The sequence below is a fragment of the Loxodonta africana genome, chromosome 13 (genome assembly GCF_030014295.1).
Source record: "Loxodonta africana isolate mLoxAfr1 chromosome 13, mLoxAfr1.hap2, whole genome shotgun sequence".
Taxonomy (NCBI): Eukaryota; Metazoa; Chordata; class Mammalia; order Proboscidea; family Elephantidae; genus Loxodonta; species Loxodonta africana.
The window spans coordinates 7557598-7579615 of record NC_087354.1 but is presented as its reverse complement, the minus strand read 5'-3'; the positions used below and the strand labels follow the sequence as shown (position 1 = coordinate 7579615).

The window sequence follows — 22018 nt, the reverse complement described above, 5'->3', positions numbered from 1 at the left end:
TGACCTTTCTCTTCTCTTGAGAGTCATGGGCACCCACCAGGTGGCTTTTCTGGTTGCCAGTGTTTGCTGCAGTGAATGGTCTGGTGCTCACATCATTTCACATGCTTGAGAGTATAACTTCGTGATAGATTTCTAGGATGGGTTTAGGCCAAAGGGTAAGCACATGTGGTTTTTCTAGACAGAGGTTGACTTTTTAATGCTAATATTGACCTGTGCCCTAGGTTGTTACAGGGTCTGGCCGCCAGGAGGCACAGAAGACAGACGCGGAGTACCGCAAGCTCTTCGACCTGGCTCTGCAGGGCCTGCAGCTCCTGTCGCAGTGGAGTGCACATGTGATGGAAGTGGTACGTGCTCTGCAGTCGGTTTAATTTTGAAATTCATGGGATTAAGACAGCCTATACCCGATGGTTAGGGAGAAGTGCTTTTTTTTTCTTGAACTTGCCAAGAAATTGAGTAAATGATTCTTTTTTGTCATTGACTTTGGTCTTTGGGCTAAGAATGAATTGGCTTTTTATCTTTGGGCATAAACCAAAAGCCAGACCAAACCCAGTGAGTTGGTCTGTTGGTCGAGTTGGTTCCGACTCACAGAAATAAGAATTTGTGTTGATGTAAAATGTTTCTAAGATTTCTCAAAGTATATTTCATCTTTGTGTTATAAATAAAGGGTCTCATCTTTTAACATATATTGGTAGAATTAAATTTTTACCTTTATGATCGTTTTTCATTGTCATATTTTTAACATTTTTCTTTGAAGTTCCAGCTATCAGTGTCTTTTGTTTAACATTACTAAAATTATTTCTGAAATCATATAAAGATTCAGATACCTGTAAGTCATAAAGTTTTTCCCTTTTATGGTTTATTTTGGTCAAATGAAAATTATTAGATTAGATGAGTACATGGTCATTTGAAAGGCAGATCCTCTTTCCAGGTATTATTGATATGCCTAGGTCTTAAATAGTCAACACAAAATATCTAGGCATCTTACCTGTTGTCTTGAAGCTGAAGTCACGTGGCCAGATCTTGTAGTAGCTTTGGCAGTGGCCATGCAAATCAGAACAAAGTGAAGCGTTTTGTGCTCAGCGTGGAATGCTTCTTCTCTTTCTGACCACACCAGTATTCATGGAAACTCGTGCATCCAACGGACAAATACTCCAATAAGGACTGCCCTGACAATGCTGAAGAGTATGAGCGAGCGACACGCTATAATTACACCAGCGAGGAGAAATTTGCCCTGGTAGAGGTGAGATTTGTCTACTTTCTGTTCCTAGATTGACTCTGGTCACTTGAAGCACAAAAGTCTTTAATTTTGATAATGTCCAGTTTATTTTTTCTTCTGTTGCTCGTGCTTTTGGCATCATACCTAAGAAACTGTTGCCTAACCCCAAGTCACAAAGATTTACTCCTATGTTTTCTTTTAGAAGTTTTATAGTTTTCGTTCTTACATTTAAACCTGTGGTCCATTTTGGATTAACTCTTGTATATGGCGTGAGGTAGGGGTTGTGTCGGGGGTCTCCAAGACCACGTCAGTGATTCACTGGAAGGACTCACAGAACTCAGTAGCTGTTAAACTCACATTTACTCTTTACTACAGCAAAAGCATACAGATTAAAATCATCAAAAGGAAAAGACACTTGGGGTAAAGTCCAGAACCTTCCACGTGTCCCCTTCTACTGTAGTTGTACAAGATATGCTTCATTTTCTTCCCAGCAGTGATGTATCTAACATCATACACAGTCTGACTGACCTCAGCCAGTCAGACTACAGACTCCAGAGCAAAAGCAGGGATTCACCATAAAGCACGTTGTTAGCTTAAACTACCGGCCAGACGGGTACAAGCAGGGTGGCCCAAAACCGCCAGCAGAGAAGAACGTTCTTCTGAGACAGCATTCCAGAGTCTCCAAGCTTCGTTCCTAGGAGCCAGCCAAGTGCCAGTTCTCACACCAGGCCTTTCTCTGAAATGTGCAGAATTTTGGCAGCCCAGGCCTGCTGAGCTAACCTTTTCCTGCACAGGGGTCCAACTTTATTCTTTTGCATATGGATGTCCAGCTGTCCCAGTACTATTTGTTGGAAAGATATTCGTTGCCCATTGAATTGTCTTGACATCCATGTTGAAACTCAGTTGACTGTAAATGCGAGGGTTTACTTCCAGCCTCTCAGCTCTATTCCACCGATCAGCGTGTCTATCCTTGTGCCAGGATGTGCACAGAATCCCTTAAACTGTGTGGTTATGTCCTTTTTTTCATTCCTAACGCTGATCATTCATACCTTGTCTCTTTTTCCTTGATCATTTTTGCTGGACCTTTATCAATTTTATTATTTATTTTAATTTTTAAAATAGGCTTTGGCTTCATTGATCTTCTGTATTATATGATTTCTGCTTCATTAATTTCTGCTTTTAGATATGTATTTTCTTTCTTTTTAGGGTAGTTCTTATAAATTTATGATGAATATTAGATTATTACAATTTTTAAATTTGTTTTATTTTCTAATATTTACATTTAAAACTATAAATTTACTTTTAAGCAAATCTTTTTCTGCATCCCTGAAGTTTGAATATGGAGTATTTTCATTTTTCTTCAAATGAGTTTTACCCTTTCTTTTTAAATAGAAATTTCCCCCACTTTTTTCTGATTAGCAAAGCAACACAGAACCATCAAATGAATCCCCGAAGTAAACAAATAGAAAACATAAATGTGAAATTAAGAAATTGTAGTGCCTGTGGTACCAGCACAGATATGACATTTAAGCAGTTCTGTGTGTTTTCTTCCAGGCCTTCTCTGTGCATGTTAATTCAGCGTGCCATTATTGTATAACTAATGGAATTTGGTCGGCACACTCTGTGGCTTTTTTTCTTTTCTAATAGTGTATTTGCTTTTCGGAATCTTTTTTCTCTTCTATCATTTGAAGTCCATCACAGCACCCAGGTGCTCCCAGCCTGGCAGGGTCCGGCTCTGGCAGTGGCTGCATGCTGAGAACTGCTTAGGAGATGGCTATCTGGAGCAGGGCGGCTGCAGGGCAGGGGTGCAAGAGGCTCATGAGGAAGTGCTGTGGATGAGAAGGGGGCAGCCTCCTGTACACATCAGCCACTGAGGCTTGGTGCTGTCCCTGAGAAGGAGCCCTCTCTTGTCACCCTCTGGTGTGTTGAGAAAAGCCTTTCCCCTACAGGTGATCGCCATGATCAAAGGCCTACAGGTGCTGATGGGCAGGATGGAAAGCGTGTTCAACCACGCCATCCGGCACACCGTCTATGCCGCACTGCAGGACTTCTCACAGGTGACCCTCAGGGAGCCGCTCAGACAGGCCATCAAAAAGAAGAAGAACGTCATCCAGAGGTTAGCTTCACAACACCCTGCCACGGGCACTCAGGGCCCAGGAGTTGTAGGGTGTTCTCACACTCAGTCTGGTTGCCACATTTTCGTAACATGCTCAATCCTTTTTTTTTTTTAACTTCCAGACATCTTGTTGAGCGAGTTACCTCTAAGTGTGATGCAGGTGCCCTGAATTATTAACCTGAAAAACTTGTAATAAATCAACTACAGAGTGTCTAAAAAGTCTGGAGACTCAGGGAAAATAGTGTATTTTTCTAGGTGTTGGAGATGTCTCAAAATCTGCCCGACAAGTCTTACCACCAGATGTGTTGGGACACACTACCCAGCATTCTGCCTTCTGCCTCAAGTGTGTAGTTTTCCCTAGTTTTGCCCGTATTTGTTTTTGTGCTGTGTTACAAACTGGGCAAAAGCTACCGACATATTGCAGAAATTCAGTGGCAATCTTAAGTTTATTTTTTCTTCATACTTAGCTTTTTTGATAAAGTTGTCTTTCAAAAATATGTATGTAAAATTAAGCGTACAAAGTTCACAAATGTGTTGATTTCATTGTCTTGTGGTTTATGTATTTGTCTCTGGCATGGTATGATTATAGTATTACTAGAACTTGTAAACTATGATGCTTACTGGTTTATTTGCCCTCCCCTGAGGACTTAATTGAGGTGCCCGTTTTGTCATGCGTCCAGATGTGCACTACTTGCCATAGGGAAAGGCGCCCTGATGTTGTTCGTATATGTGCATCCAGGGCTTGGTATGAACGCAGAGTGGTCATTTGTACACATAGGATATGTTTGAGGCACACCAAATGTAGGAGGGAAGTGCTTGCCACTAACAAGGAACAAACTCGAGTCATCCACCTCCAGCTGCAAAGCCTACCAAATGTGTAGTCTAAAAATGATTCAACCTTCAGCTGGTCTCTCTCTCCTGAAGTATTGAGGCAGAGAGCATGGGTATGTAGGCCATGCATACGGTGTTGGGGAGCTCTGGCAATGATGAGGTCACATGCCCTGGCGCTGGTGACAGGGTCATGCTCCCAGTTCCTCAGGGACATGGGCTGTGCTTCCCAGCTGTGTTGCTGATGTTATGTCTTGTTGGAAAACACGGTGCCTGTTTGGCACATGGGCCTGGCTCTCGCCTGCCATGAAGCTGACTTGCCAGCTTGCTGTGGTGTGTGTTCAGGAACTGAGAAAATTACTCCAGGCTCATTTGTACACATTACAACTAAGTTAGATCTTCTAGGAGTGTTAATGTTTCCATGAAAACACTATTTTTAAAAATTCACGTTGAACTTGTCATTTCTCACATCCATCCTTGCTCCCAAAGAGAATTTCTGTTTCGAGAGCACTGTGTAAGTTCTTGGAGCATTTTGGTGCCGTGTGTCTTGGTGGTGTGACTCTGGGTTGTGTTCAGTGTCCTGCAGGCCATCAGGAAGACGGTGTGCGACTGGGAGGCTGGGCACGAGCCCTTCAACGACCCGGCTCTGAGGGGAGAGAAGGACCCCAAGAGCGGGTTTGACATCAAAGTGCCTAGGCGCGCCGTGGGACCTTCCAGCACGCAGGTTCTCCCCCTACCCCGTCCCCTGCTATGAACGTGGTGATTCTCAGTCTGGGGGTTTGCGTGTAAGCTGGTCAGGGCAGGGGTGATCTGCTGTGTGTGTCCAGGCAGGTCGGAGCAGCGCATCCTGCTGCTTTTCTGTAAGTGCCGTCTTCATAAAACGAGCACGCATAAAGAGCAAGTGTGTAGGCCTGGGTCTCACGCAACGTGCCCCCAGTCCTGGGGACTATTCCCTGAAACAAAACCTAGGCACACTTGTGGTTCTTTGACTCCACGTCAACTCCAGTCCCAAAAATGTGGGTCAGAGTCTTATGTGTACATATTTATACTGTGTTCAAGTGTGTAATGAAAATTTTTACATTGGCCTACAAATGTTAATCCGTAAGATTGGAAATGAAAAGCGTTGCTTTCGTGTGTGATTAGTCTGAGACCACCAGCGCTCTTCTGTTTTCTGAGCATTTCTCCCTGACTTTCACAGCCCCATTTAATAAGCTGCCTTTCTCCTCCTCTTTTGGGACCTGGTACTTCTTACTCATCTTTTCTGTGTGCTTATAATGTTGTCCATGAATCTTTTAGAAAAGTACCAGCAAAGAGCATTGCTGTCTGTCTGTACATGAAACCTCTCAAAAGCCTGAAAGGAGGGTGTTGGCACCCTGTTGGAGGCACCCCTCTTGGGGTCTGTCAGCTGCACTGCCCCCCCGACCCCTGTCTGTGTCTGCCCTCGTGAGTGTGTGTGTTGTCACTAACGGCTCTCTCCCGCCTCTCCCTGTCTGTTGGTGTCTAGCTCTACATGGTGCGCACCATGGCAGAGTCCTTGAGCTCTGCTGAGCTGTTGCGGCAGCTCAAGTCTTTGGGGATGGAAAGGCTCTTGCATGTGGTAAACGCGTTTCTGAGGCAGTCCTACATCTATCCGCCTCTTTTAACCTTTGGTGGTAAGACATGACTTCATTTGTTTTTTTTGGTTGTTGTTGACGTTCACAGCACAGAGGCGAACTGTTTCGCTACAAGCTGGTGGGTGCTGGTCCCTGGAGGAGGAGCCAGTCTGGCTGGCCTGCGTGCTGTCTTGTACAGCTCCCTCCCACCCCACTCAGGCACTGGGCAGGTTGTAGCGGAGCAGTCCTTCTCTGGGGGTTTCTCTGAGTTTGGCCTGACTAATGTACCGTGTATTTTCTCCCCCACAAATGTTTTCTTGGATGATGCAGCTTTACATGGTGAGAACCATGCTAGAGTCCCTCATTGCAGACAAAAGTGGTTCCAAGAAAACCTTGAGAAGTAGCCTTGAGGGGCCCACCATATTGGACATAGAAAAATTTCATCGAGAGTCATTCTTCTACACTCACTTGATAAATTTCAGTGGTAAGAGATACTGATGGCCGGCACCCAGCCGCATGCTCTAACACCACTAACACCGTCAGAACGCTTCCACTGCTTGGCCGCCTGTGAGGGCCCTGCCCTGGGCATGTGCACGTGGTGGGCAGAGGATTCCGGCTGTGTGGTGTGTGCACCCTCGCCAGCATCACGTGTGCAGTGTGGCTGTTGGCCTGTGAGGGCCCTGCCCTGGGCATGTGCACGTGGTGGGCAGAGGATTCCGGCTGTGTGGTGTGTGCACCCTCACCAGCATCACGTGTGCAGTGTGGCTGTTAGAAGAACAGGCCACAGGGCCGGGAGGGGGCCGCAGACACAGACACATGTAACCTATTGTCTGTGCCTAGAGGCAGACAGAGATAGAAAGCCCAGAAACTACACCTCCAGCACTGGTGGGACTGACCTGACGAGACGTGGAGGTGGCAGGGCCTGCCCCCTGGGCCGCCCGGCCATGTCGACCTGTGCAGGGCTGCGCTCACCGCCCGTAGGTGTCTGCCTGCGTCATCACTACACCCACGTCCAAACCTGCGCCCACTCACCTTCCTCTCAGCAGGAAGCCTCCCCCTGTCTGTGACGCAGCTCCCCCGTGGTGTCCATGGGCACGCTGCGGCACTGTGGCAGAGAGTAACGTATTTGTTTTTTAACTCTGAAAGGGTTGAGACTTTTTTTTGGAAACTGCCTGTGTTTTTGGGTTAGATACCGCTACTGGTTGAGCATGTGATAGCACACCCTAGACATCGTGTCTTATCTTAAATAAAATAAAAATAATCCAGTATTTTTTTTCTCTCATGTTAAACATGGAATTTTTTCTCATGGTCCTGTCGAGGGCCTGGTGGCATTGACGAGGTCCCTGTCGTGGGCACACAGGGCTGCGTGGCCAGTGCCTTTGTGGTACGGCGGGCCCCCTCTGGGTCTGGATGCCAACTGTCCACGAGCGTGCCTGTGTGGGTGAGGGTGGCTGCTGTGCGCGCACGCATCTGTGGTGGTTTGTGCCCCTGGTGTAGGCGTGTGGCAACCACCCCCCTGCTCATGACTCTGCTGCATGTTTGGGGCACCCACCTTCCCTGAGTTTGTCTGCCTTGGAAGACTGACATGGTGTTGTTTGACTCCGTAAAGAGACGCTGCAGCAGTGTTGTGACCTCTCGCAACTGTGGTTCAGAGAGTTCTTCTTGGAGCTGACAATGGGCAGGAGAATCCAGTTCCCCATTGAGATGTCAATGCCCTGGATCCTGACAGACCACATCTTGGAGACCAAAGAGGCATCAATGATGGAGTGAGCATCCTGGGGGCCTGTCGTGTGCTTGTGGTGACTCGGGGAGCTTCATTCAGGGCACCTGGAAACTGGGAGGTGGAGAAGGGGACTGGGTTGTTGTCAGGATTTCATTTGAAAGATAAGACTTTGGAGAGTAATAAAAGTAGCAAGTTTCTTGGCTTCAGACTGAAACCAGGAATCCAGGTTGTAGGGTTTATAAAGCTCCTACTATGTGCGGGCACTGTGCAAGGCCCTGGGAACCCAGGCAGGACAAGGGAGCGAGATCTGGGTGCTGGGCCTTCTCCAGGTCAGCACGGGCCTGCATGCAGCAGTACCAGGTTACAGGGGTGTCCAAGTGCCCGCTCCCCATGTGGCCTGGCCTCTAATGGGCCAGAACCTCTGACCCAGATGAGTTGGGGAAGAACAGCTTTTCTTTGTGGGAAGAGATAGAGTCTTTCAAAATATGAAGCACATGAAATGAAAAGTATTCAAAAGTGGGGTGTCCTGTGGTAAACAGACTAGGGAGCCAAGGGGCTGGTCTTGCAGCAGCGAGAAGAGCAGTGCCTTGCTCCAGGCATGGGTCATGTGTGTCAGCAGTCATCTGTCCCTGGTAATGCGTCCTCCCAAGGCCCCATTCTGCATGACCATAGAGACCACATGTGGCTGTACCAGTCTCCATGGTTGGAGTTTTGATTCTGCTTGATCCTGCCTGGCTCAAACGGGCTCTCCCCTGCAAAACGGGAGGGACCTGCCGCCCCCTCAAAGAAGCCTGAAGTTGGGGCCTCCTGCTTGGTGGAGGCTCCCAGAGGGAGGGCCACACGGCCATCTTTTCTCCTGACAGGGTGAAGGGAAGAGGGGCTCTTGGCTATGGGCCAGTGCTAGACCATGCCCGTGGTGGTGGTGGGGCCTGGGACTGCTATACATTTTCCCTTTTAAGTCATACATTTCATTCTTTAAAATGAGAAAATACTAGGTTTTGTTACTATAAAAATTCTGCGTATCTGTGGTGAAAAACCGAAGTGAGCATAGTTTTAGGTGAGCCCTGGTGTACCTGGCAGGTGCTCTGTGCATAGCCTAAACAGATGAGTGACTCTTCGGCCCACCTTGGTGCTGTGACCCTATTCTCCAGGTGCATGGGGCACATGAAGTCCGCCTCAGGCACAGTGGTGGGAGGCCTCCTGGTGCTACCATGGCCATTCTTGAAAGAGTGCAGAATTTGTTGCTTGAAACAAGAACTGTTTTTTCCTCACATGAGAGAAGAAAGAATAAAAGAGTTAAATCTTTTCCCGCAGGTACGTGCTCTACTCCCTGGACTTGTACAACGACAGCGCACACTACGCCCTCACCAGGTTCACCAAGCAGTTCCTCTACGATGAGATCGAGGCTGAGGTGACGCCCTCATTTCAGAACAGTGGACTGAATGTCTTTTCTCTAATTATTAGACAAATTAAGCTTATCATTTTTTAGTGCAAGGAAGTTTAAACAAAAGAATGAAGTTGTGAGGTACACATTTTGATGTGAGTACTCCACTCTTCTGTGTATTTACACGTAGGAAGGCTTGCTGCTTTACGATATGCTTCCTCACCAGACAACAGGTTGTAAGCATTTCCTCATAACCTTATCTATTTAACTTATAAACACACCACAAAACAGGTTTTTTATTTAGCGGAATGGATTGAACCAATCACTGTTTTATTTCTTTAGTTTTATTTTTTGGTTATTTGGTTATTATATTTTTGGTTATTATAAATAATACTTGGGTGAACTTCCTTGCACATGATTTTTATTCGCATTTGGATCTTCGGGACAAATTCCAACAAATGACATTATTAGATCAGTATACATGCAGTAAGGAGGTGAATCGTATTTTCTAGTTGTATCTTAAGAGAATTTAACCTCAACAGATTGCATTTGAACTTTGTGGGCCTTACGCTTCTGGGCTTCTTCCTCTGACTTCTCACAAGGAGCACCTGAAAGCGATTTTTCAGGGAAAATATTATGGGCCCCTAGGCATCTGCAGGGTGGTTGACATGTGGAGATCTGTCCTTCCCAGCTCCTCTCTCCCAGGGCCTCTGAGCCTGCTAGGGCAGGGTTCTGCTCACTGCATCCTGTTCACAGCTCTAGGGACGGGTGCTAGCTCCCTATGCAAGTGAGGATATGTGTTCCGGGGTAAATGCGCTCCGGTGTCTACTGACTGACCTCCGTGCCCAGTGCAGCTGCTGCCCCCGGCCCCCAGAGCAGGCTGAGGAGATGTCCACGGGCAGGGTTCCTGTGAAGGAGGGGCCGGCGGCAGACTGGTCCCCAGAGTGGGGAGCCCCCACAGCAATGCAGATTAAACCCCCTGCCTTCCTGGAGCACATGATGACGAAGGACTTCTTCATATTCCCTTGTACTCAAGAGGATGGGAACATTTCCTCTCAGTAAGAGGAACCCTAGTCCCTAACATTCAGTGGCTGTACAGTGGTCACACAGATAACTTATTTAATTTGTTGTTGTTGGACAGTTAGATTGTTTCTAGTTTCTCTTAAAAGAGTCTCAATTAGTTGCCTTAACAAAAGTTTTTTTTTTTTTGTAGGTTGTGTTATTTGGCCTTGATTTAGAAAATCAAAATCTAAAATGTGCTTTCTTTTTATTCAGGTGAATCTGTGTTTTGATCAGTTTGTTTATAAGCTAGCAGACCAGATATTTGCATATTACAAGGTTATGGCAGGAAGGTGAGTGTCTGGTTTGTTATTATTATTTTTTTGGTGTAAATATGCACAAAAAACCATATGTTCAACAGTGTTTACATGTGTAGTTCACTGGCACCGGTTAGGCACCCCACGGTGTGTCATCGTGTCACTGGCGCCGGTTCGGCGCCCCGCGGTGTGTCATCGTGTCACTGGCGCCGGTTCGGCGCCCCGCGGTGTGTCATCGTGTCACTGGCGCCGGTTCGGCGCCCCGCGGTGTGTCATCGTGTCACTGGCGCCGGTTCGGCGCCCCGCGGTGTGTCATCGTGTCACTGGCGCCGGTTCGGCGCCCCGCGGTGTGTCATCGTGTCACTGGCGCCGGTTCGGCGCCCCGCGGTGTGTCATCGTGTCACTGGCGCCGGTTCGGTGCCCCGCGGTGTGTCGTCGTCCTCGCTGTCTCTGCCCATCTTGTTTCACCACTGCCAGCTTAGACTCTGCCCCTTAAAGGCCTCCTCTGTGCTTTAGAATTACTCTTGGGAATTTGGTCTCACAGAGATGATTCTTTAAAAAGGGTGCAACACTTAAGGCAAATATTCTGTATTTATCTAAAATATTGTTTAGCTTAAATGGTTTGTGATTTTGATACAGAATCTTTGATCACTTGATTTGACATTATCATTAAAACTCAGAGCGCTTAAAAAGTTTCCTGTCTTCATTAGTTTGCTTCTTGATAAACGGTTACGATCAGAATGCAAGAATCAAGGAGCAACGATCCATCTGCCACCATCTAACCGTTACGAGACACTGCTCAAACAGAGGCACGTGCAGGTGAGTGAAGGTGTTTCCTGAGCCATAGTGAGAAAGAATAGCATATGTTGGAAATGGTGGCGTAGCGGTTAAGAGTACGGCTGCTAACCAAAAAGCTGGCAGTTCGAATCCACCAGACACTCCTTGGAAACCGTATTGGGGCAGTTCTACTCTGACCTGTAGGGTGGCTATGAGTCAGAATCAACTTGATGGCAATGGGTTTGGTGTATTTTGGTTTTATTTTGAAAATATTGGACCTTTTTATAGCTAACTAGGTTTTTGTTTTTTTAATTTTATTTATTTTGTTGTTGAGGACATATACAGCAAACATACACCAATTCAGCAGTTCCCACATATATCATTTAGTGAGATTGATTACACTCTTCAAGTCGTGCGCCATTCTCACCTTCCTTTTTTGAGTTTTTCCTCCCCATTAACATAAATTCACTGCCCCCTGCGGTTTCTGTCCAGTCTTTAGAGTTGCTGTTGTCAGTTTTGATCCCCTATAAATATTTCTTAAAACAGCATAGTACTCCAAGCGGACTTTTTTTTTTTACTAGTTAAGCTAAATTGTATTTTGGATTAAAGAAGACTTCAGGGAGTTTTTTTGGTTTCAGGTTTAAAGATTATCTCAGGGCAATAGTTTCAGGGGTTCATCTAACTTTTATGGCTCTAGGAAGTCTGGAGTCCATGAGAATTTGAAATTCTCTTCTGTATTTTCCCCATTTTGATCAGAATTCTTGTATGGAATTTTAGACTGAAATGTTCAGTAACGGTAGCTGCGCACCATCCAGTTCTGGTCTCACGGTGAAGGAGGCAGCTGTTCATGGAGGCAGGTAGCCACACCTTGCACATCCCTCTCCTAGTCCTGACCCTCCTTCTTCCTCTGTTGCTGTTCATGCAGGCAGGTAGCCACACCTTCCACATCCTCCTCCTAGTCCTAACTCTCCTTCTTGCTCTGTTGCTGTTCATGGAGGCAGGTAGCCACACCTTCCACATCCTCCTCCTAGTCCTGACCCTCCTTCTTCCTCTGTTGCTGTTCATGGAGGCAGGTAGCCACACCTTCCACATCCTCCTCCTAGTCCTGACTCTCCTTCTTGCTCTGTTGCTGTTCATGGAGGCAGGTAGCCACACCTTGCACATCCCTCTCCTAGTCCTGACCCTCCTTCTTCCTCTGTTGCTGTTCATGGAGGCAGGTAGCCACACCTTCCACATCCTCCTCCTAGTCCTAACTCTCCTTCTTGCTCTGTTGCTGTTCATGGAGGCAGGTAGCCACACCTTCCACATCCTCCTCCTAGTCCTGACCCTCCTTCTTCCTCTGTTGCTATTCATGGAGGCAGGTAGTCACACCTTCCACATCCTCCTCCTAGTCCTGACCCTCCTTCTTCCTTTGTTGCTGTTCATGGAGGCAGGTAGCCACACCTTCCACTTCCCTCTCCTAGTCCTGACTCTCCTTTTTCCTCTGTTGCTCCAGGTGAATAGAGACCAATTGTTGTGCCCTGTACTGCCGCTTGCATATAGCTTACTAGGTTTTAATAAACATCAGTGCATTATGTGTCTATGTGAACATGCTTAGAAAGTGTTAAAATTTTAAAGAAAAAAACAATTCCCATTGAAACAAACATAAAGGAAGACATGGAGAGATTTGCTCGTGTCGCTGACTCCTGCCCTACTGGTCCTGCAGCATGGGCAGCTCCTCTCCCTGAGTCCACATGCCAGAAGCTTTAAAACTGTAATGGTGAGAAACACGCATCAGCTAAGGTGGTGTCACAGACAGCCTTCTCCTGGCCAACACTGAGAATTTAAAAATACACAGTGCTTGTTTTTTGCTATTAAAAATATATATATATATATGTGTGTGTGTGTATGTATATATACAGTAGAAAAAATTAGGAAGAGAGGGAAAATTCCATATAATCTTACCATCTAAAGATTACCACCATTTACATCTGGGACATTTTTTACCGGTGCTTTCTCCATCCATATATTTGCGTTGTTGAAATGATATTGCAATACAGATGTGTTGTTAGGACTCTGAAACAGAGACGGAGTGATTTTATTTATTTGTCATAGTAGCATCTGTGAAGCTCAGGACTCTGTAAGCCTCTTCGTGTCAGGGAGATGGTCATGGACCCAGGGATGAGGGATGTGATGACTAACAGACCCCGATTCTCCAGGGCTTTGGTGAATCCTGGGGTCTCTGCCGTGATTGAAGTGTAAATTTAATGCAGAAGACGCTGTAAAAGGGTCTTCGTTAAGGCTGTGACTCCCACAATCACAGCTCTAGGAAAGTAGACGTTTGGTCATGACACTTGTATACATGAATTCATCTAAAACATTTACATTTCTACTGTATCATTCTGTATTAGTTTTCCAGGGCAGCCGCGACAGATTGCCATAAACTTGGTAGCTTAAGACAATAGAAATTTATTCTTTCACAATTCTGGAGGCCAAAAATATAAAATCAAGGTGTCTACAGGCTCGCACTCCCTTTGAAGCCTCTAGGAGAGAATCCCCACCTCTTCCAACCTCCGGTGGTTCCTGGTATTCCTTGGTTTGTGACGGTACAACTCTAATCTTTGCCTACATCTTCGCCTGACATTCGCCCCTGTTGGTGTCAAATCTCCTATCTATTATAAGGAGACATTGGATTCAATCCACTATAGTCTGCCCTCTGGCCTCCCAAAATTCACATCTGTTGCACATACAGGAAGTACATTCAGCCCATTCCAACACCCCCAGAAGTCTTAACTCATTTCAGTCTCAACTCTAAATCCAAAATCTCATCTAAATGTCAACTCACAAAGTCCCAAACCTGATTGTCTAAATCAGGTATAGCAAGACTCCAGGTATGATCTGTCTTGGGACAAAACTACAAAACTCTTATCCATCTGTGGACTTGGAAAATAAGTTACCTGCTTCCAGAATTCCTTTCTGAAAGGAAGAAATAAAAGGGTCACTGGTCTTGAGCAAGTTCAAAACCTATCAGAGAAAATTCTATCAGGCGTCAAGACCTGAGAATAATCCTCTGCCCTTGATCTACTCTCTGGGCCCATGGAGGCCCAGTTGGCCCCTGCCTCTGGGTCAGCGTCTCTGGCCTCTGCCACTGCGTCCACAGCCCTGGAGTTGTTCCTCCTTTTTCTTGAAGGATAGCATATGTTTGTAGGCTAGTGGCTTAATCAGTCTGTTTGCACTGCCTGTAGAATTTTGGAAATACAATTTTCCTTCATTTTATCCTGTCTCTCACCCTTTCAGTCTGGGCTGGCAGCGTTTCTACCAATATAACACTCTGAAAAATCTTGTCAGCTTCCTTGCAATTTATAGGGCCCTGTTTTTTGTTTTTTTTTTTTTTTTTGTACCATCAGGAATCCCTGGGTGGCACAAATGGTTGAGTGATGGACTACTAACTGAAAGGTTGGTGGTTCAAACCCACCTAGACATGCCACAGAAGACAGGCCTGGTGATCTGCTTCCGAGAGGTCACAGCCTTGAAAACCCTGTGAAGCAGTTCTACACTGCACACATGGGGTCACCATGAATCACACCATGAATTGCAACAAACAATGACAGCAACAACAATGCCATGGAGGATTTTCCAAGGATCTTTCTAGGATAACCTCATCTGTATTCTTGAATTCTGCTGTTGGTTGATTAGATCCATAAGCCACATGCCTAATCTCTTCAGCAAAAGGTTATACAGCCACACTCTTGGCCCTTTCTTTAAAGCATGCTTTAGAATCGTTTGCAATCTGGATAGACTTGAAAATTTTCAAAATCCGCAAGTCCTGTTTCATTTTTGCACAGTTCCTTCCTCAGTTTATCTCTTTCTGCTCTCATTTTACTATAAGCAGCAAGGAGAAACTAGGCTGTACCTTCCACACTTTGCTTGAAAATCTTCTTAGATAAATATCTAAGTTCATTGCTTACTTGCTTTGCTTTTTACACAACTGTAGAACTCATGTCAGCCACTGTATAGCAAGAATCACTTTTTTCTCTTGTGTCCCATAATGTATTCCTCATTTTCTTCTAAGGCCTCACCAGTAACACCTTTAACATATATGATTCTGTCAATAGTCTGTTCAAGGCAATCTAGGCTTTTTCTGTTGTGCTTCTCAAAATTCTTTCAGCTTCCACTCATTCCCCAATTCCCCAGGCACTTTGACATTTTTAGGTATTTGTTATAGCAGTATCCCATGTCCCAGTACCAAAATTTATATTAGTTTTCTAGAATTTCTGTGACAAAGTACCACAAACTGGGTGGCTTAAAACCACAGAACTTTGTTCTTTCACAGTTCTGCCAACCAGAAGCTCAAAATCAAGATGTTGGCAGAGCCAATAAGAAGAATCCCTGAAGGCCCTGGGGGAGAATCCTTCCTTGCCTTTTCCAGCCTCTGGTGGCTCCTGGCATTCTTTGGCCTGTGGCAGGATAATTCCAGTCTTCTCATGGGCTTCTTCTCTGTGTCAAACCTCCCTCTGTCTCACTCATACAAGGTTCATTGGACTTAGGGCTCACCCTAGACCCAGAGTGATCTCACCTGGAGATCCTTAATTAATCTGCAAAGATCCTACCCTAAGTAAGGTCACATCACAGGCACTGGGGCCAGGACATAGATGTACCTGTTGGGGGAACACCATTGAACTCATTACACCTTCCATAAACACAATTTTTGGTTTTTTGAAATAGATTTATGGAGGGAATTCTTCTTCACTGATGTTTTATTGTTCTTAAGATTCTCATGTTCTCTCCGTGGTATCCTCGTCCCTCCCCCAGCTCCTTGGCAGGTCAATAGACCTCAACCGTCTGATTACACAGCGTGTCTCAGCAGCTATGTGTAAGTCTTTGGAGCTGGCCATAGGCAGATTTGAAAGTGAAGACCTGACGTCAATTGTTGTAAGTACTCACTCTGCAGATTTTGTGCTAGACGGACAGACTGGAACTAATTTTGCTCTTGTCATTAATGATAAATTGAACAAATGATAGGTCCAATTCTTGTATAAAAATAAAAAGATTGGCATATCCTGGGTATTTTTTTTTTTTTTTTAGCATCCACTCAATATTCACAATTCTAAATTGATTTCAAAGAATTATACATAACTATGGCAAAAGATAGCTACTTAATTAATTCAATAACATTTTCTAGTAGATAAAAATTTTTAAGTCTTAATCACAGAAAGATACATTTTTAGAAGTGAACCTGGTGTAATAAAACTGGTCTGATAAAGAAACCTATTAACTTCAGTGCGAGTGAAGATGACGTAAATTGTGCAAAACATTTTGTTACAGATGAAGGATGATACTTAGTAAAGATAAGTCCCCAGTTAATCCCTGGATTTAATGTAATCACCACTAGAATTTAAGTACTTGATAGACTTTAATGAAAAAATTCTAAAGTTTCTTGGTAAAATAAACTGTCAAGATTATCTAGGGCTACTGTGATTTTGAAAAGGATCAGAAAGGAGGACTTGCCCTATCAGATACTGGGATATGTGGTATATGAGTACTGAGTGAAACAGTGTGGTCTTTTCTTCAAAAGCAAAACTGTGGAGTGGCAGAACAGAGTAAACCCAAAAAACCCACTGCCATCCAGTCAATTCTGACTCCCAGCGGCCCTATAGGACAGAGTAGAACTGCCCCATAGGGTTTCCAGGGAGCGCCTGGTAGATTCAAATTGCCGACCTTTTGGTTAGCAGCTGTAGCTCTTAACCGCTATGACACCAGGGTTTCCGTGGAACAGAATAGGGTGCTTAAACTGGAGTGGTATCAGGTCCTTAGGAATTAGTGACCATTTGTAGCCAATGTCCAGTAAGCCCCTGAAAGTCTTGTCATTCCCCATTCTCCAGTGCATGATCATTGTGATAAATGGCCCCATGGCTGTTTCCACTGGGAAAAGCTAGGACTAAGACTTATATTGTGCATTTTTGTTGGTGTCACATGCCCTTCCTCCCCTTCCTTCAAGGGGCTGTGGCTCTAGGAATTGGTATTCTTTTATGGTGATTCAAGTCAGACTTTTGTTCAGTAGACCTGGATCGATTTAGACTTTAGAAGGCTGCCATCTCTGTCAGCTCGGAGGTACCATGGCTCCTTAGCTGTTGCTAAGACATCTGGGCACATCAGACATCCTGAATACTGCTTTGGCTCTGCTGCTTGTACTCTGGGATCCCCCCACACCCACTGAACCCTGGGAGCCTAGTTTGGTGGTCCCTCTAGGGCTGGCCAGCCCTACTTATTGGCCTCAGGTGTGGTCCAGCTCTCAGGAACCAGGGCCAGAGGCCAGATTGTTTACTGCAAGGGAGTTCCGCATCATGCAGGGTAATGGCCAACCCCTGCCTCATTTAAAATATAGGAAAACTGATCTAACTTAACAATTTAGCCACACGTAAGGATAAGGTTCCATTTAAATTAGTTATAGTAAAAGAATAGGTGAACAGTACAGACAAGGAAAACATATTAGAAAGACACCTATGAAGCTTAAACTGTAGCCTAATCTTTCAAAATGAGCTAAAAGAAATTTAAAAAGTCATAGTTGCTATGAAAGAACAACATAACTCAGAATTAAGAGTTTGAGAGAAAATCGTATGGAAGTTCCAACCTGTGTATTACATGTCACCGAGTTCTTGAGGAGGGAAACTGAACCAGTGGAATGGAAGGAACTGAAGTCTCAGGGTCTCCTCCGGCTACCCTGCTCGCTGTGCCCATTGTGTCAGACCAGTTCACGGAGGCTCTGACACCACATGTGTAGTGGTTAGTAAATCTGTTCCACACGCTGACTGCATCCTGTGTAAATCTCAGCTTCCCTTCCCTGGTCAGTCCAGGCTCCACTGCTCCACGCATCTCTTCTTTCTCATCCCCGTTCACCTGGGGCCAGGTCAGCAGGTGCCTGCCCTTACTTTGTTTCTGAGGTTCAGTAATTCATTGGAATGACTCTCAAACTGCTGGGAAAGGGCTATCTTTAATCTGGCGGAAAAAGAATACGAACACATAGGGCAGGTTGTGGGAGAGTTCTCAGTGCAGAGCTTCCGTCCGAGAACAGATGTTTGCTCTTTCACCCAGAAGGCTCCGCTGAGGCTCTGACTTCCAAGGCCTGTATTGGCCTCACCACGTGGCCTGTAGGATTACATCACGCCCGCTGAAGCTTAGTCAGCACTGGTGGTCCCTCTAGGGCTGGACAGCCCTACTCATTGGCCTCAGGTGTGGTCCAGCTTTCAGGAACCAGGGCCAGAGGCCAAATTGTTTACTGGAAGGGAGTTCCTCATCATGCAGGAACAAATTAAAAACTATTTTAAGAAAATGTTGATCAAATAAAAGACAGCTTAAAAGTGTTTATTAAAAACATACATTGTATACCTGGGAAAACTGACTCAAAGCTACCAACACCAGGAAATATTAGACTTTAATGGAGAATAAAAATTCCTTTCAGGATCCAAGCAAAATGATCAAGTCACTTTTAAGGGACAAAACATGAGATGTCCTAAGACTGGCCTGCCTGAGAGCCTGGGTGTCAGTGAGCGGTACTCCCCAGCTGTCCCTCAGAATCAGAATCAGGCAGGCTGCCTTGATACCCAGAGACACACAGCCCTCTCTTTACAAGCATAATTAGCATAATTTGGTCCAGGCACTGGTACTCTGAGTCATTCCACATGCATGGTTTTGATTAAAATTATTGGTTACAACTTTGACCTAGAGCAGTGCTGTCCAGTGGAAATATAATGCAAACCAAAACTGCAAGTCAGATTTGTAATCTTTAATTTACTCGTAGTCATGTTAAAAAAGTAAAAAGAAATACGTAAAATTAATTTTAATATATTTTATTTAACCCAGTATATCCAAATATTATCTCTTCAACAAGTAATCAATATAAAATATTACCGAGATACTTGACATTATTTTTCTTCATGCTGAGTCTTCGAAACCTGGTGGATATTTTACAGCACGCTTCAGCTCTGCCCAGCCACAGTCCTTGGGCTCAGTGGCTGCTGTACTAGACGGTACAGGCGGAGTCAAGTTTTATGAACAATAAATAAAACTTTTAAATGACACCTGAGATTTGCTTGCAACTCTTCCACACAGCTCATGGTTTTAAGTGCCTGCAGGCACACCCTTCTTACTAAAGAAAGCTGACTTAGCTCAGATACAATACAAAAATTTAACTTTTTTTTGCTCTCAACCTTGTGCAGTCAAATACAATTTTTTCTGTCCTTAAATTAAAATCCAAAGGCCTAATAATACTCTAAATAGAGAGAAAAGCAACCTGGATGAATATGACTTTAGATTTTGTTACCTAGGAATGGTTATGTTATAGGGTTATTCATTTCTCTTTCTTAATTTGAAAAGACCTCTGAAGTCACAATAAAATTTGAAGCCTTTATAGAAATCCCTACTATTTAAGAGCAATTTCAGTTTTTTAAAAAATATTTACTCTTAATTTTCGAAATAGTAAAATATTAAATGTCTGTTATGGCTTACTTAGTTGGAGAAAATGTATTTCAGGCAGCATGTTTTCACGACAAACTTACAAAACCTATCGTTGTTGCTGTTAGCTGCTGATGAACACTGAACTAGGTGGCCTCTAAATTAACACATTCTATGTTAGGTCTGAGGGCGGTAGGTATTCACTGGTAGAATTCTCATCTTCCATGTGGGAGACCAGGCTTGGTGCCCAGACAAGGCACCTCATGCACAGCCACCGTCTGCCTTCGGGGGGATGGCACGCTGCTACGATGCTGAAGAGGTCTCAGCAGAGCCTCCAGACTAAGGCAGACCAGGAAGAGAGACCTGGTGACTTACTTCTGAAAATCAGCTAATGACAATCCCATGGATCACAACGGTCGAATCCAAAGCCAATTACTGGATCTGTGCAGGACTGCGCAGCATCTTGTTCCACTGTGCATGGTCACCATGAGTCGGCACCACTGTCTACTTCTCTGCTGGGCTTGATAATTCATTACAGTGGCCACACAGAACTCACAGACCACATTCAACAGTTCTGTGGTTTATTAGAGAAATGACAAGCTACCACTTGGGATCAGGATCCACAAGAAGTAACAGGAACAACTCAGGAAGACAGGATGCAATTTGTCAGTCAGGACAGCTTTCTTGCAGGATAGTCCTTGGAGCAAAAATGCTCCCTGCCAGTGCAGTTCTTGATCAAGACGTCAGAGAGGTCTCTACTTTTGGGGCTTCTCCCTGTCCGTTCTCTCTGCCTTCAGCCTCTCTGTGGCTAACCGACCCATCGCATAGCCAGTGTAGAGCATAGGACCACTCAGGTCCTATGTGGCTTGCTTCTGTACCAGCCCAGGTCTTAGCTCACAACTCTCTCAGCTGCAGCTTTTTATACCAGGCCTGGGTGGGGCCTCCATGTCCCAAAGAACACACTCCACTCCCAAAAGTAATATTTTCTGCAGGCAGAGACCAGCTCCTTCCCTGAGCAAAAGCGGTAAGCCCTCTGGGGTAGAAAGCAACCTGGGAGGCTCCCCAGGTTGCTTTTCTAAAGAACTAGGGTAAGGGTAACCACTTCTCAGGGTTTAGAGGAAAAAATCTCCCAAGTTGATTTTCCAAAGAACTCAGGCAAATGGCCACGTTAAAGAACTCATTGTACCGCAGAACTGTTTATTGAGTCACCCTGCATAGGGGCTACGGTGATAAAGGGGGCAAAAGACAGGGTGCGTAAGCTCTGGGGGAGCAGGCTGGTACGATTCAGAGACTGGTATGAGTAACTGCGTTGGTGCCTCAGTGCTGTGAGGAGAAGCGGAGCAGGATGAGGCAGGCCACACAGCAGGCCTCCCAGAGGAAGAGTGGGGCCAGGGCAGGGGTGTTGAGAGGAGCTAGGATGGTAGGCACAGTGGGGAAGGGGGCGCTGCGATGGTTTGGAGTGTGTTATAAGGTGAGGGGGGTGGTATGAGGGGCAGCCTGTGAGGCTGCTTTGTTGGAGTGGATTTCTCACCTCTGGGAGGGTGACGGGCAGTACAGGGTGGCTGCTGTGCAGAAAGGACGACAGCCCAGATGAGGCAATTGTAGGGCGGGCAGATGGGTATAGTCAAGGGTTGCCAGGGAGGTGTGGTGAATCAGGTGTAAGAAGTAAGCTAGTGTCGCCTCATGTAAGCCTGTCCTGTGCAGTTGGCAAGGCTCACAGACAAACCACTTCCATCGTTAGGCTTCTCAGTGCCGGCCCCCATCCACAGCCGGCGTCTGGCTGGGTCCTCACTGTGCTCCCTGTGGGCATCAGGTCTGCCTGTGTAGGAGGTTGGGGCTGTCCTGTTGGACCTTGGCAGTGCCTCCTCCCATCCTCAGCCTCAGCTCTGTTCTCACGCTATGTCTCCTATGGCTCTTTAGGAGTTGGATGGCCTCTTAGAAATAAACCGCATGACCCACAAGTTGCTGAGCAAGTACCTGACACTGGACAGCTTTGATGCCATGTTCCGTGAAGCCAACCACAATGTGTCAGCCCCCTATGGGAGAATCACTCTCCACGTCTTCTGGGAGCTCAACTATGACTTCTTGCCCAATTATTGCTACAATGGCTCCACAAACCGGTGAGTGTAGCTTCTTTCATCGTCTCGTCTGGATGGCTCATGAAAGGTTCTGGATGCCCCTGCCAGGAGTATATCAAAGGAAGATCTCAGGAAGCTTTGTCCACGGGCTTCCCCGTGTCCACCAGGCCACTGTCTCCCCTTCTTCCTCCGTCTCCTTGTATTTCTTCTGTCTGGGTTACTCGGGTGCTCGTGGACTCTCCCCTGTGTCCACCAGGCCACTGTCTCCCCTTCTTCCTCTGTCTCCTTGTATTTCTCCTGTCTGGGTTACTCGGGTGCTCGTGGACTCTTCTGGCCAGCCCTGGAGTTACATGGCCGTGGCGTTGCACGAAAGATTGAGTAATCAGGCTGGATTTGGAGCCTGGGCAGGTGGAGCCACAGTTCCTGTCTTTGGGCTGCAGCCTTCACACCTCTCCACAGTTCTAAGTGTACCTGACATGAGAACCTGCTGGATAACTCTTTACTTTGCCTGTTACCATATTGAAAGGTTGGGGATGGGGGTGGATCCATTCATTAACC

The 22018-nt window shown here is 45.7% G+C and overlaps 1 protein-coding gene across 5 annotated transcripts in view; it reads left to right on the top strand.

Moving 5' to 3' along the window:
* Nucleotides 1–22018, top strand: part of CYFIP1 (cytoplasmic FMR1 interacting protein 1) — a 195790-nt gene that overhangs the window by 114338 nt on the left and 59434 nt on the right. For 4 of the 5 annotated variants that reach the window (XM_064296201.1, XM_064296202.1, XM_064296200.1 and 1 more), the window contains 11 exons: nt 222–344; nt 1115–1240; nt 3166–3332; nt 4737–4884; nt 6083–6236; nt 7362–7518; nt 8790–8886; nt 10135–10211; nt 10886–10994; nt 15744–15863; nt 21303–21502. In XM_064296201.1, the coding sequence (XP_064152271.1) occupies nt 222–344; nt 1115–1240; nt 3166–3332; nt 4737–4884; nt 6083–6236; nt 7362–7518; nt 8790–8886; nt 10135–10211; nt 10886–10994; nt 15744–15863; nt 21303–21502 (1478 nt within the window). Of the gene's footprint in view, nt 1–221; nt 345–1114; nt 1241–3165; nt 3333–4736; nt 4885–5712; nt 5813–6082; nt 6237–7361; nt 7519–8789; nt 8887–10134; nt 10212–10885; nt 10995–15743; nt 15864–21302; nt 21503–22018 lie in introns of those variants that run through there. The other variant, XM_064296204.1, reaches the window with a different exon arrangement.